The 14,276-nt window shown below is 31.4% G+C and overlaps 1 protein-coding gene across 1 annotated transcript in view; it reads right to left on the bottom strand.

Annotated features, from left to right (window-relative positions):
• Positions 1-1,161: 1,161 nt before the first annotated feature.
• The window catches only part of LOC146540986 (nephrin-like), a 40,756-nt gene continuing 27,641 nt past the window's right edge, over positions 1,162-14,276 (bottom strand). The window contains exons 9-22 of the mRNA XM_085189351.1: positions 12,938-13,089; positions 12,125-12,272; positions 11,808-11,938; positions 10,677-10,830; positions 8,746-8,837; positions 7,176-7,251; positions 6,537-6,650; positions 5,972-6,084; positions 5,442-5,619; positions 4,990-5,115; positions 4,667-4,756; positions 3,983-4,212; positions 3,573-3,729; positions 1,162-3,177 (exon numbers count right to left, since the gene is read on the bottom strand). Coding sequence (XP_085045477.1) covers positions 3,104-3,177; positions 3,573-3,729; positions 3,983-4,212; positions 4,667-4,756; positions 4,990-5,115; positions 5,442-5,619; positions 5,972-6,084; positions 6,537-6,650; positions 7,176-7,251; positions 8,746-8,837; positions 10,677-10,830; positions 11,808-11,938; positions 12,125-12,272; positions 12,938-13,089 — 1,835 coding nt within the window. The 3' untranslated portion in view covers positions 1,162-3,103. The remainder of the gene's footprint in view (positions 3,178-3,572; positions 3,730-3,982; positions 4,213-4,666; positions 4,757-4,989; positions 5,116-5,441; positions 5,620-5,971; positions 6,085-6,536; positions 6,651-7,175; positions 7,252-8,745; positions 8,838-10,676; positions 10,831-11,807; positions 11,939-12,124; positions 12,273-12,937; positions 13,090-14,276) is intronic.

Genomic DNA, 14,276 nt, shown 5'->3' with positions numbered 1-14,276 from the left:
TACTGTCACACTTTGTGCCACTGCGCCACGACTGGCCTCAATTTTGAACGAATTCATTGAACGCAATCAATAGAAAAGCTCAAGAAATAGAATGTAACTAAAAGAATGTATGTTTGAAATAGAATACTTGTATTTATAAAAAGTAGAAAAAAAATTTTTTTTTTCAAGTACTTTTTTTTAATTTATCATCTTCATTGATGAGTTAGGGACCAATAAATAAAAAAAGAGTGCGATAGGAATAGAAATGCGGTGAGAGGAATATATGCAATTCTTAGGTATATTAAACTTTATCAATCAATTTCTATTACTTCGGTTTGTGGAATTTGTCAGATTATATGTTTTTCGTAATCCTTGAATGATTCCCTTCAAAATAAAAAAAAAATTAGCCGCGCTCGAGAATGTCCAGATAACGTTTTTTTTTTACAACTTTGGAGCCCTCTCCCTCCTTTGCGTCACTCTCAAATTGTCAGATTAGTGGAATATACACGATTTAGCATGTAACTAACTTACCCTACCTTAATCTGACGCGCTCGAGAATGTCCGATGATCAATTTTTTTTTACTAATCTGATCCTTTATCCTAGACGCGCGGGCATACACAGGAAGCTCATATTTGGTGGAAGTACGTAACCGAGTACAAGGAATCCCCAGTATCTTAATCTGATGCGCTCGAATGACTCCACAAAGTCCTCTCTTCGCCGCCCCTACTATAAAGTAAAATAAAAAAACCATTTCAATCGACCATGTATAACTCTAATTGATATTATCGACATGCAACATGAATCATTCGTTTTAACTGCAAACCCAGCTGCAATTTAATTGAAAACGATTATTTTAATTAGAGAATCTCGTTTCTATTTTCTTTTATCTGTTTTGAGCTGCAAGTATCTTCATGATTCACATTTAGGTTACGCCTCAGCCACTACGGTGATTCGTGATCACGTACTTAGTGGTAAAATACTCCGTTCCACGTTCATCGCCCAGACTTAAGAAATTCCGTTATTCAGCCGAGAAGTGGATAGCTTCCACTCAATACGCTTATTAATAGCAGAACAGAAAAATAAGAATAATTTAAAGATAAGTTAAAAATATATATACATATATATGGTATATGCAGGATACAGTGTGAGATTTTGTTTTTTGTAAATAAAAAAAAATCACATATATAAAGACATTTATTTTCATACATTTTTCAATTTCAAAACAATTTTAACATTAAACTTTTAACAATTAAATGATTTAACATTATTCAAATCAAATATTTAAGGAATTAAAGGCACAATTTTTATATAAGTAATTTAAGAAAAAATATATAGATAAAAATAATAAGCTAGTATAGGACGGTCGACGAGCCGTGACCACCCTGGAGTTAATTGTAGATGGTTGCGCAGATTTAATTTCGTCGACCGCACTGTAGTTTATAGGTTCAAATCTAACAGGATCTATCTATCCATCTCAGTACTAAATAACAGATTTTATTCTAAAAACATGGATATTAAAAAAACACAAAACTGAAAAGTGCACGTTTTCATTCAAACTAAATAAATTATTTTCAGTATTTTTTTTTACAATTAGCTGCTATTTTAATGGGAAAATTATAATTGTAATAGACACTGTAAACAAGATTGCTTAAGTTAAGCAGCACTCACTCAAATTAAAAGATGATGGGTGTTCAATTTTTTTAAATATCTATATGAATTTCCACAAGAAAATAAATATTTTTTTAAAATAGTATTGGTTACAATAAGCAATGTAAACAGAAAGGAGATTACCTTTTTACAATAAATTTTAAGAAATTTATATTTTTATTTAATATATTAATTGAGACTAATCCAAATTGAATAATAAAGCTAGCAACATTTTCTTCTATGTTCTATAATTATATATGTACATTATACATACATTAAATATATACAGTTTATTTTACAGTTTTTTTTTCATATCTCCATAATTTTATTACAAGTCTTAACAAACTGTAAAGATGATTGTGTTTACAATAAAAAATTTAATTGATTTTTAAAATACTAGTATTATAAATACAGTAGAAACTCGGATAAAGTGTTGTCGAATGCCTAACATTCAGATAATCGAAAATCCGGATAATCGAATGTATAAAGAAAAGTGGGTTTTGTGCATATATAATCATAATGTTATTTATGCGCTTATTTCTGTTAAACTTAACGGTTTTAACTGTTTGTGTTAACTTTTTCTAGTAAATTGTATGTGTTATGCAAATTGTATGTCTTAATAATTTTAATAAACATTGATTTACTACGAAATGATTAGGTTATTACATTTTCCAGCATGTAATGTAAATAGTACAATAATAGTCACGATAATCAAGAATCCGCAAACCGAGGGCCGGATAACCGAATTTCTACTGTAATATGTAGTTTTTTAAAAATTATAGGACCAAGTCTAAGACCCTTCACTACGTTCTTCGGTAAATAATATTTTATAAAAAAATTGTATAGTAGTGTTTAATTAAGACACTATCATCTTTCAAATAATAAATAAAAAGTTTAGTAAGTAATTCTAATTCTATACAACATTGTAATCAAAATATCAGTCTCAAGACTTAATAATAAGCATATAAAAGTGTATGCTCTTATAATAGAATTTGTATTAAATACTGACGAAATAATAAATGTAACTTATTTTCAAATAATATCAATATTTCGAAACAAGAAAATTAAAAAAGATCCAGAAAAAAAACTATAACTTCAAAATTATCGAAAACTTCAATCATTTAATTTAAAAAGAAACGCCAAATTTGTTGTTTCATTTAGCATTATTTTGTAGTAATATATTATCTTTTTTTTAAGTAAAAAGTATTTTAACTTTTTACTTATTATTTAAAAAAAAATCTAAATGTTGATATATATAGGTATATCCATAAAAAAAAAATTAAATAAGTCAATCACAAAACTAAAAAGAACATATAGATATTTTTGACCATGAAAAACTAAAAAAATCACTTCACAGTTTTTCACTATCTAGGTACATACATTTATTTAGTTTAACATCTATTATGCTTCATATGTATAAACGAATAAAGTTCCACGTCATTTCACTCACATTTTAGTTTCCAAACAATGCATATCTCATCTAAACGTAAAATCCGTTGGTATTTGTGTGGTTAATGGCTTCATTGGTTTTATTTCCAATTTGGAAGATACTGTTGACAAAAAAATATACCCTTTATGTATATTTTATATTTTAGATAATAGGAACAGAGAGTCATATTGACTACTTACTTTGGTGGTTAAAAGAGTCAATCCCGATTTTACAAGTTTTGAGATAAGGAACATTGTGAGTATAAAGTGAGACAATTAAAAAAATTAAAATATTTGAACAAAAAGTAAATCCAATCAAATTCTTACAAATTTATAATGGTTATTATAGTTTAAAATTGTACAAACAAAGAAGAAAAACTATTTGTATCATATGTTTCTGTTGGTCTTGAAAGTTCTAATATCTCATTACCACTAAACTGCTTAAGTATTCGTATAATTTAGATTCTACTACTTGTTTATAAAGAAATATTTAACTATTAAAACGTTTAATACTCACTTCCACTTTTCCTATGAGGTAATGTACTACAATTCCTCATATTGCTATAACACGCGGTGTACTCCCTCGTGTCCATACTGACCGGCGACATGCACCGTCTTGCCAACGTACCGCTATATAGAGGGTGTGCCTCTGGTGGTAGTGACGACATTTGATGCTAAAATATGTTTTTAAAAGTAAAGTTTGATTACATTTAAGAGTTAGCAATTAAATAAGAGTTCAGTTATTCATTCTTAGAACAGTATTCCAGTAATCTAGGAACTATAAGCTTATGTACTATAAAAATAAATATAACTTTACTTCTCATGGAAGTTAATTAATATAATAGCATAAAAAATAATTCCATATAATTTCAAACGAATATTTATTCCATAAACTAAGAACAAATAATACATAAACTAAATACTCACCACTCCACTATTCATCGGTATCGAATTATTATATTTCAACCAACTTTCATACATCTTGCCACTCGCCAAATTGCTAACTTGCATTGGCATATGCGTTTGAGCTCTTTGCCCATACATTGGCATTTTGTATTGATCATCCATTTTTCCTATTAATGGTTTCATACAATAATCTTTTTTTGCGAATTTCTCGTTTATTTTACTTTCTATTGGTATTATGTCGGGGTTTTTGTCTAAAAAATAATAATTTAAAGTAAAAATTTCAATATTGAACGTCGTACGTCAATTTGACGTAATTGATGATTGGGGCTTATAAAGAATAATAAAGTCTTATTCTCGATCAATATGTATTTTCATTAAATTCGTTCGAAGATAGATATAATCGCCGCCACTCATCACGCAATATCTCCAGAATTTGGCGGAAAGTGTTTTCTCACTAGGTTTCCTCTGCCTACCCTACCGTGTGCGGGATACAGACTGAACCTGATTTGATTTTAGTTACATAGAATAGAACAAACATACATACATTCTATAAGATTTTTTAAAATACATGTAATTTTATTTTAAATTGTACCTTTATTGTAGATACGCAAATTTAATTAATAAAATACATTATCATGTCTTTTGATAATTAAAATAATAAAAAAAAATCTTAAAAACTAAGAAGATAACCATAACTCAACTTACCCAAACTATCAATGCTCGAACACCTCTTACCGCTTGTGAGGGGTGTGTTTGATATTTCATCTTTTTTCCTTCTATCTTTCTCATCTTTAACTAAATATAATAAAAAATACATATAATAAACACAAACTATAGTAAATCAACAAAAGAACGTCTATAAATATATTAATTTCTAATATTTTAAAATCCACGCGTACAGTACGGTCGAGCCATGGCCGCCCTGAAGTTAGCTGTAAAGCGCTACAAGCTTCCGAATAAACAATTTGCAAAAGTCATAAAGCCTAATTTCAGGGAGGTCTTTAATAATACTCATAAAATTAACTTACCATTCCTCTTACAAAAACGCAAACAGAATACAATGCCGGAGAGTGTAGTGACTGTACCAATTCCGGCGATTATACATAACACTATTATTAGTACTGTCGTTAGTTCTACTTTTACTGGTATATTAGCTAAAAGATAAAAAAAAGTAAAATTACTTAAAAAAACGTTTAAACTGTATGTTTCGCAATGTATGGTATTTGTCGCTACGCAAATCGGAACGTTGTAGCTCCCAAACGAATGATTTTGACCTAATTTTCTTTCTTCCAAAGGTGTCGAATTCGAAAGTGTTTAGAACATTTTCAGGATGTCATGGTTCATAAAATATGTTCAGCCATTTGAAGATCATCAGTTCTACTTGGAACCAAAGATACTCTCACTATTATTTTATGTCGGGGATTTTTTATATTTGCTCTTAAAAATTCATTATAAATGTAAATTAACTTTAAAAACTTACCAGTTTGCTTTTGCGGGTGTTTCAACAAATTAGATGTAAGACTGAATGCATCACTTATACCCTTTTCGTTGTATGCACGTACAGACAAACCTACGGAACCTGATAAGCCCCATACTATAAAATTTGGATCTTCACTAGTTAAATTTCTTAGTAGAGAGCCTGTGGATACGTCGTACACCTAGTAAAGAATAGTGTTTTGTCACTAACTGGTAATATAACTATGAGAGAAATTAACTAGTTGAACCTGTGACGATTTTTGTTTAGCCTAACTCTGTATTTCTTTATAGCGGGATAGGCTCACGGAATCTCGTGCTAAGTATTCTTTTTAATATGGTTTCATAAAATCTAATAAATATAAAGCCAGTCGTATGACTGTAAAAGGGTCTGAGTTCGATCCCAACTCGAGGAGATGAAATATTTATTTTAAAAATATATATTTCCATTTCTTCGCTCTGGTGTCGCACTGGAACTGAAGCTCGTTTATTTTTTTTATTTAATAAATATAAATAACAATAAAATATAAAACTAACTTGCAACATAAACATCTGCTGTAATCCACCGTCGTGTCCAGCAGTACACTCCAGCCATAACGACTCGTGGGTCACATTTGTAACGGCACAGTGTTTTACTGATGATGGCTTTTCTATAGGAAATGGAAATTTACTATCGATAGTATCTTATACATGAATAAACCAATTTAATAAATGAATTAAATTTCAATTGATATAATTTAATATGATACATTCACGTTTAAGATTTTAAACACAGTAATATTCAAAGATATTTTTTTAGTTTCACGCCATAGTGCAGGGTAGGCAGATGGAATCTGGGAACGTAGCGTTAAGATTCTCCGTTCCCATTAACAAAATTCCGTTTCCCACTTTTTGTGTATAACTATAAAAAGGCCCTACATAATCCATCTCAAAAATCTAATTAGGCAAGTCCCCGCAATAAATTTCTTCCGAGAACGAAGAGAACTTTATCATTTTTTCTTAAACCAATGCTATCTATTTTCGCCAAATTTAAGTTAACAATACCATTTACTTAATATTAAAATTACGATATTCCTTTAAAGAGCATCCCATATAAACATACCTGCGGGTAGTATATGAAACAAGCACGGCGCGGGTTGCGTCCCCACGACGTTGGTAGCGGCGCACTGCACCCATCCGTAATGGGACGAACTGTTCACCACGTAGGAGTATCTACCTGAACGATCATGTTGTACTAAAGAACTATTTATTAAATGCCATGAGTCACACTAATACATAAAAATTTTACTATAACAACTACTCGTGTGCAAGTAATAATATATTTTGTTTCATCAAAATCGGTTCAGCATTTCCAAAGCTAGTGTTAAACATTTTCACCGCTTTTATAAATTTGCGTTCCTTCGCCCAGTCGCTTCGTGACATCACGTGGCTTCTGTTATATCCGATTACTGGTGATATGGAGTATTTTTTTAATCATTTAATTTAAATAAATCAGCTTCACGCTGCATCCCGCACACAACAGGGTAGACAGAGGGAACCTAGTGTTAAGACACTACGTTTCATACTTTCCGCCAAATTCCAGAGGCATTGCGCGACACGCTCGTTTCATTTATTTACAGTAAAAAATATTTGTATGTTTATTTGATAATAACACCAAAAATATGATCTAAAATTATTACATTTTAAAACATTATTAATTTGCTTATCATTTATATAAGGTTCTAATCAAATGTTAACTCACCGCGGTTGTTCTGCGACGGTAATTCTATCTTCGAATGTGACGTGTTGTTGAACCACCAGTTGTAAGTCATGTATTCCTATAGAATATAAAATAGGCTTATTTATTTAATTTCAATAAAATAGGCTTATTTATTTAATTTCAAGGTTGGTATTCTCGCAGAAGCTCTAGCGACTTTATAGCATCTCTCTGTTGGCACCCGTAAAAGAGTGACCAAGCCGAGCTGCGTAGTCACTCATTGCTCCAATACACAGTGATGCTTTGAAGACTTAAATAATCGGAAAGAGATTCTACGTAATTGCAATAAGTGATATGTATCACCCAATAACAATGCTTCACAAGTTTCCTTCCAATAAAAGCCATTGCCTACAAGCAACAGCCTCGATTGACTTTTTATTTTGAAAAAGCTATACTGCTGCTGACCTGGGATGGTGGAAAATGGAGAGCGGAGTGTCTAAACACCCACACAACGTGAAGCTAAATACATGTATAATTTTATGCTCTCAACTAACAAACAATTCAACATAAAAGTAGAAAGTCAGAATTGCCAGCAATCAGATTTAGCATTAACTAAAGGTAGCTCCACTAAAATACATCGAGAAACTAAACAGAGCGTGTACAAATACAAATAGAAACGGATGCTGACAGATCCTTTTGTTTGATATCCTCTTTAGTACTAGACTGGCTTCATCCTGACTTTGTCTGTAAATATGACCTATTTTGTAGAAATTTTTCAAGACGTTAGCCATTAATATAGTAGATGTTTTTTTATTTGCTTGAAATTTTCAAATTAAATATTAATTTCGACGCCAGCACGACGATTCGCGGTTCGATTAACACTCAGGACAATATGTTATATTCATCTTCGCATATGGGCAACGTTTAGTTCTATCATTTAACAGCCAGTGTCTGGACTATGTTTCTCTTATTACCGGAGTGAGGAACTGAAAATCATTTATTTTCCCCAGTAGGAATCAAAACCACAACTGTCGCGTTTACTGATGCTGTGCCGCTGCGCCACGTAATGGCGTTCTGCGCCACGTAATGGCGTTCTGCGCCATTACGACTAACACTGCTTTTTACATAAGTTTTACGTAAAGCGATATATCAGAATTGAAATTTTAATATAATTCGTATTTAATTTCGTTCCAGAGGATTCATAAGAACTTTATATATATTAAATATTGATTCGACAACATCTGGCCACGAAAAATATGAACGTTCCACCACTCTCATATATTGATGGAATGGACTTTGGAATGGAAAAATTTCAATATTTTTGAGCAAAACTAAGTAGTTTTATGTAATTTGTTTTTGATTTATTGAGATTTTGGTGATATTTCTTTATTTATTGAAATATCTAATTGGCATCTGGCGTTAAATAAAAAAAAGCTAATTAAAGTTTTTTCCCGCTTCCTATTCATAATAGGGTGGTAAGCAGAGGGAGTTTTAAGGCTAAAGATGAGATTACCTACATTTAGTTATCAATAATAGAAAGTAAAATAGTTTTATTTACTATATAGGAAAAATAATAATTTATTTGCATGTAAAATAATTTTTATAAGTGACTTACCGTAGGATTGGAATCGACTTTGCAATCTATTTGAAGTGTCTCTCCACGCGCCGCGTACAGCGACACCGTCGTCGTAGCGCATGTAGGGCTGTCTATAATTAAACTTATGTAATATAAATCTCGTTATAAATATATATTTTTTGACCTAAAAATGAGAACCCTAGCTCATTGAATTTCTGAGAGTTGATTCGTTACAATGTTAAGAAAATAAATTGCACTAGTCTCGTGTAAAAAATATATTATAAAAATATTTAATAAAAAAATGTTTCACAGAATATTATTTTTTCTGCTTCTTGTCTCGCATTTAAATTACAATCTTAATCAATATAAATATTTTAAAAGTATTACTTATTTGAAGTCATCGTTGAGGTACAAGCTTTATTTAATATTTCAATTACGAACACATACACAGACAAACCGCGGCGTTAGGTTCCGCCTCTCAACGCACAATGCCTTCAAAGTTTAGCGGTGAACGGAGTGTCTTAGCAAAAAGTTCTTCCGCCTACCCTGCTATATGCGGAATATAGCGAATGGAACTAAAAAATATATATTTGGATTTGAACCCACAACCAGTTTAAAGTATAAAATAGTACACCTCTTATACATAATCACAGTACGGTAAAAGCGTAAACAGCAATTCCATACTAATTTCACATTCATAAGCCTCCTAACGTCAATCGCACTAGATTTGGTTACGTAGACAATCTATTTGCTAATCTTAGGATATAGTTCGAAACTAATATCGACTATCGAAATTAAAGCTAGTAGCACTTAAAATTTCGATATTGGTTTGTTTTGCGTAAGAAATTATTGGAAAATGGTTAGAAATTAACACAAGATAAAATTTACTTATTTTTTTACTCTTATCAGGGCAGGGAGAAGCGAGTGTCATGTGATGTTCTCCATTTCTTATTCATTTCAAAGAATGTGCTTACCAGAGAGAAGGAAAAATATATTTAAATGTGGATTATTCTCCCATATTGGATCGAACACACAAATATCGCCTGTACACTTAAATACTGCCTCATACTTCACTAGTCACCACGACTTTAAATAAACTATATTAATAATTTACTGATTAAATTACCATTATTGGTAATAATAATAAAAAAATTATCTCGCTACGAAGAAATAACGTGGATAATAAAAAAAATATACAAAAAAAAAATCACTAATTGCTTTAAAAATTATAGTAATTAACTATAACCAATAACGCATTAGTATTATTACACCTAAATAAAAAAACGAAGCAAAATTTACTAAGGAACGAAATATGTGTAGAGGTAAAAAGGTAATAAATATTTTTATTTGCCTTTGTTGATTTTTTAAAAAAAAATGCTTAAGTATTTTTCGTAAAATTTATATGAGACCCTATAGGGTATGCCAGATTCAATAAAAATACATATCAAAATTGAACTATTGAATGAAAAGTTTTGCAAACATAAACAAAAAATATATGCATCGTATATAGAAATTGGTTCGCTTTTTTCGTAGGTTAATAAAAACTAAAGGACCCTTTGATATGTAAAATACGAGTTGCCATAGCAACGTGTATGTCACTTCATACAAAAGTGTATATGGTAATAAATTTATATAAGTAATATTCCTAATGCAATATTTAAAAATATATTAAAATTCTGTACTCCCTTACCATAAAAAGTTAAAGTTTGCCAAATTTCATACTAGGTCGGTAATTCAATATTTGTTAAAAGGGGTCCAAAGTTTTTTAAAGCTTCTACTACTATATGCAGCAAATAGTCGAGTAGGCAGAAGGAACTTGGGAATCTAATGTTAAGTCACTCTAGTGAGTAGCAGAACTCAACGCCGTGCTTTGCCTTGACACCAGAGGGAAGAATATATGAAATATTTCATCTCCTCGAGTATGACTGGCTTCGGAAGTTTTTCCTTAATGTATTAACATAGATACTTACATTTAACATTTAAATCCAATGGTTCACTAAATCCTTCGCCGAGGGTATTTCTTGCAACACATATGTAAGATCCCGCGGCGTTTCTTGAAACATGTTGAAGTACTAGACTTTGATTGGCTACTACTATACCTGAAGTGCTGCGTACTCGAGAGCCCTAGGTGCAAAAATTATATTTTATATATTTTTTAAGTTTTTGTAAGTATGTAAGTTCAATTATTGATATCTGAATAAATATTTATATATTACATTTTCTTTTAAAATTATTAATTAAAGTATTTTTTAATAATTAAATAACAATGTCCCATAAAATGTATTTATTTTTGGTTAGGGATTATATGCAGCTTATAAGAAGATTTAAGAAGCTACATATGCACATGCTTGGGTGGCGAAACTTAACGCCGCGTGTTGCCTACCAGAGCGGGGAAATGAAAACAATTAAATATAAACATTCAGCCGAGTGGGGATCGTAATCACAACCAACACGTTTACAGACAATGCCAATGACAAAAATTATACATTTTATTACGATTTATTCAAATAAATAATACTAGTCGCGAGATTTTGAAATCCAGACGGACCAAATTGTATAGGAGAACAATACCAATACTTTTTCGTTCACTCAACCGACTTTCAAAAAAACGAAGTATCATATTGCACAATAGCATAAGTGTCATTGCAATTTTTACTGTTTCGCATACAAACAATGGATATTCATACAATATTGATATTAAAAATGGAATAAGAAATATTCTCATACTGTCGAGTGGTACGCGAAAAGTCAAAAAGTTTCGGCATATTGAAAAAAAACGACTAGCAGATAATTTCTTGTTTTTTATACGACTGAAAAGGATTGAAAATACTAACAAAGATAGGTTTTATTAATTATTTAAAAAATTTTTTGTAAGTATAAGCTTCAATATAATTATATAAGCTTCACGCTTTATCCTGAAATATAGGGAGGATAGAGGGAACCTAGAGATCAAACACCCCCCACTTTCCATCAAATTTTCAAAATAATAATACAACAAAAAGTATTACATCGTTGTCTGTCGGTGGAAACCATTTCACCTTAATATTCTTAAATTTAAATCAAAATACGAAACAAAAATCCAAGTAATAAAAAATACTCACATTATGTGTAAAATACACATGAGTGTGCCAAGGGTTGGCTCGCACCATACAGTCCAAGTACACGTCAGACCCTTCCACTACTTTATCCGCGTTTAAATTAGCACCTAACTCTAGTTTGAGTACTGGTAAATCTGAAAGAAATGTTCTATTAAGTTTTTTTTTAGCTTTACGCTACATACCGCATATACCCTTCTATAGGTAGAGGGAACCTAGTGTTAAGAGACTCCGTTCCCCAATTTCCGAGTGGGAATTGAATGCCCCGGACCACGACAGCCTCAATAAAAATTAATTAAAATAGTTATAAGAACAAAACTTACGTTGTATTTCCAATTTGAAACCATCTTCCTGTATAGAACGTGGAAAAGCCGGCTGATCGGCCTTACATGATAGCACCCTACCGGCGTCTTCGATAGTGGGCACGAAACTTAAAGTACTTTGTGTTAAGTTACCACCTAGTGAAGTTTGCTGAAATAAACTTAATTTTATGCATACAATAATGTAAAATTATGTAAGATACAGTGCGGTCGACGAGTCGTGGCCGCCCTGAAGTTAGGAATTCTAAAATTTTGTTTATTTTTTTATCAAAAGTAAGAGAAAAATCTTAAAGTCAAATTTAACTATCTACACCTAACTTCTGGGCGGGTTGTATGTAAAAATTATGTATATCTATACTTATATAATAAAGCGGAAGAGTTTGATTGTTTGTTTGTTTGAATGCTAAGATCTCTGGATCTACTGGTCCGATTTACTATGTTTTTGTTTTGTATGAAAGCTGCATTCTTCAAAAGTGCTATAGGCTATATAACATTACATTACACATATATACTAATATATTAAAATACTTTCTAATTTGACATGCAATTTATTCTGCCATGTTAATAACAACCGTCGTTGCTAAGCACCGGTTTGCAAAGTTTCTTTGTTGTTTTAAGAAAACGTCACCCAAAATGAACTTATATTTTGATATTCATCGTTATAAAAATAAATATATTATATAATATTTAAGAAATATTCTTATAGTTCAAGCAGGCGTAGCCGCGTCCGGGTCCGCTAGTATTATTATAAATATTGAAAAATGGCTCTAAAAAATATTATCATAAATTTTCGAAACATTTTTAACGTATACTTACAACATTCTTAACACTATTCAGTTTAGCCCCACTCTTCCACCACGATATTGTAGGCGTTGGTCTTCCTCCTACTGAAGTGCAGACCAGCTCGGTGGATCGATCCGCTACTAGCACTCGCGGGCCTCCTTGCAATTGAACGTATAGTGGAGGTACTGGGGACAACATGGACTTAATTTAATTATCATTTTTAGGGTTAAATAGTGATTTTTGGGTAGTGATATATCACTATCGCTTGTTAATGATCTTAATGTTGATTGTACAGTGCTGGCGTCAGTTTTTTTAAAAAAATAATGAGTCATCTTCTTGGGTGCCACTATTTATAAGCAGTATCTAATACTAGATTGAAAATATTTAAATATTTAATGACAGTAAGAAAAATTAAAACACATCTTTCAAATCTCCAAATAGGACTAAACTCGTTGCTATAACGAAAACTTCACTTCTAAATCTTACCAATAGAACCATTTATACCTTACTAGCGGCCCGCTCGCGGTTACACCCACGTGAATTATGTTATTATTAATTTCTGTCTCCATGACTACGTCCTAGTGACGTCTATGCAAAATTTGAGACTCCTAGCATTTGTAGTAACGAAGTTTCATACAAACTTTCGACCCCAAAAACAACCCCTTAGAAATCGAATATTGCAAATTTCGGTCTTAGCGAGCACCTACGTCCTGTAAGTAACTGCTATGCAAAATTTGAGATTCCTAGCACTTGTAGTTTTTGAGATTTCGTGATGAGTGAGTGACCTTTCGATTTTATATATATAGATAAAGGCCCACCTATTATCCCACACAAAACATACATAAGTGCGTATATATACGTACATCGTCCTTGACACTTTATCATTCCCTCGCCTCGATCCCGAATGTTCGTCATTCCCCAGCTCTAATTAAGTTTCATTGCAATTTCATTTACACTCAGCGTGTTGAGATGACTCTATTGAATTTCCAATTAACTTCGCCGTTTCAATTTGATTGATGTTATGTTAATGAGTGGGTTTTTTTATGCTTAGTAACTGTGGGGACCTAATCAGTTACTCTTTTTGTTATATTAAATCTTGTTAGCAAGCTTTTTTTGTTAGTTTTCGTATTGTGTCCCTAGCAACCGTTTGTCTATGTTAAAAGTGATTTATCTATACTTAACATAATAAAGCGGAAGAGTTTGTTTGTTTGTTTGTTTGAACGCTAAGATCTCTGGATCTACTGGTTTCATTTACTTTGTTTTTGTTTTGTATGAAAGGTGCATTCTTCAGAAGTACTATAGGCTATATAACATTACATTACACATATATGCTAATATATTAAAATACTTTCTAATTTGACAAGCAATTTAT

Source organism: Heliconius melpomene, chromosome 1, assembly GCF_056956725.1.
Source record: "Heliconius melpomene rosina isolate 202511_hmr_F chromosome 1, ASM5695672v1, whole genome shotgun sequence".
Lineage (NCBI taxonomy): Eukaryota > Metazoa > Arthropoda > Insecta > Lepidoptera > Nymphalidae > Heliconius > Heliconius melpomene.
The sequence above is the reverse complement of the archived record's forward strand: the minus strand, read 5'-3'. Positions and strand labels throughout refer to the sequence as shown.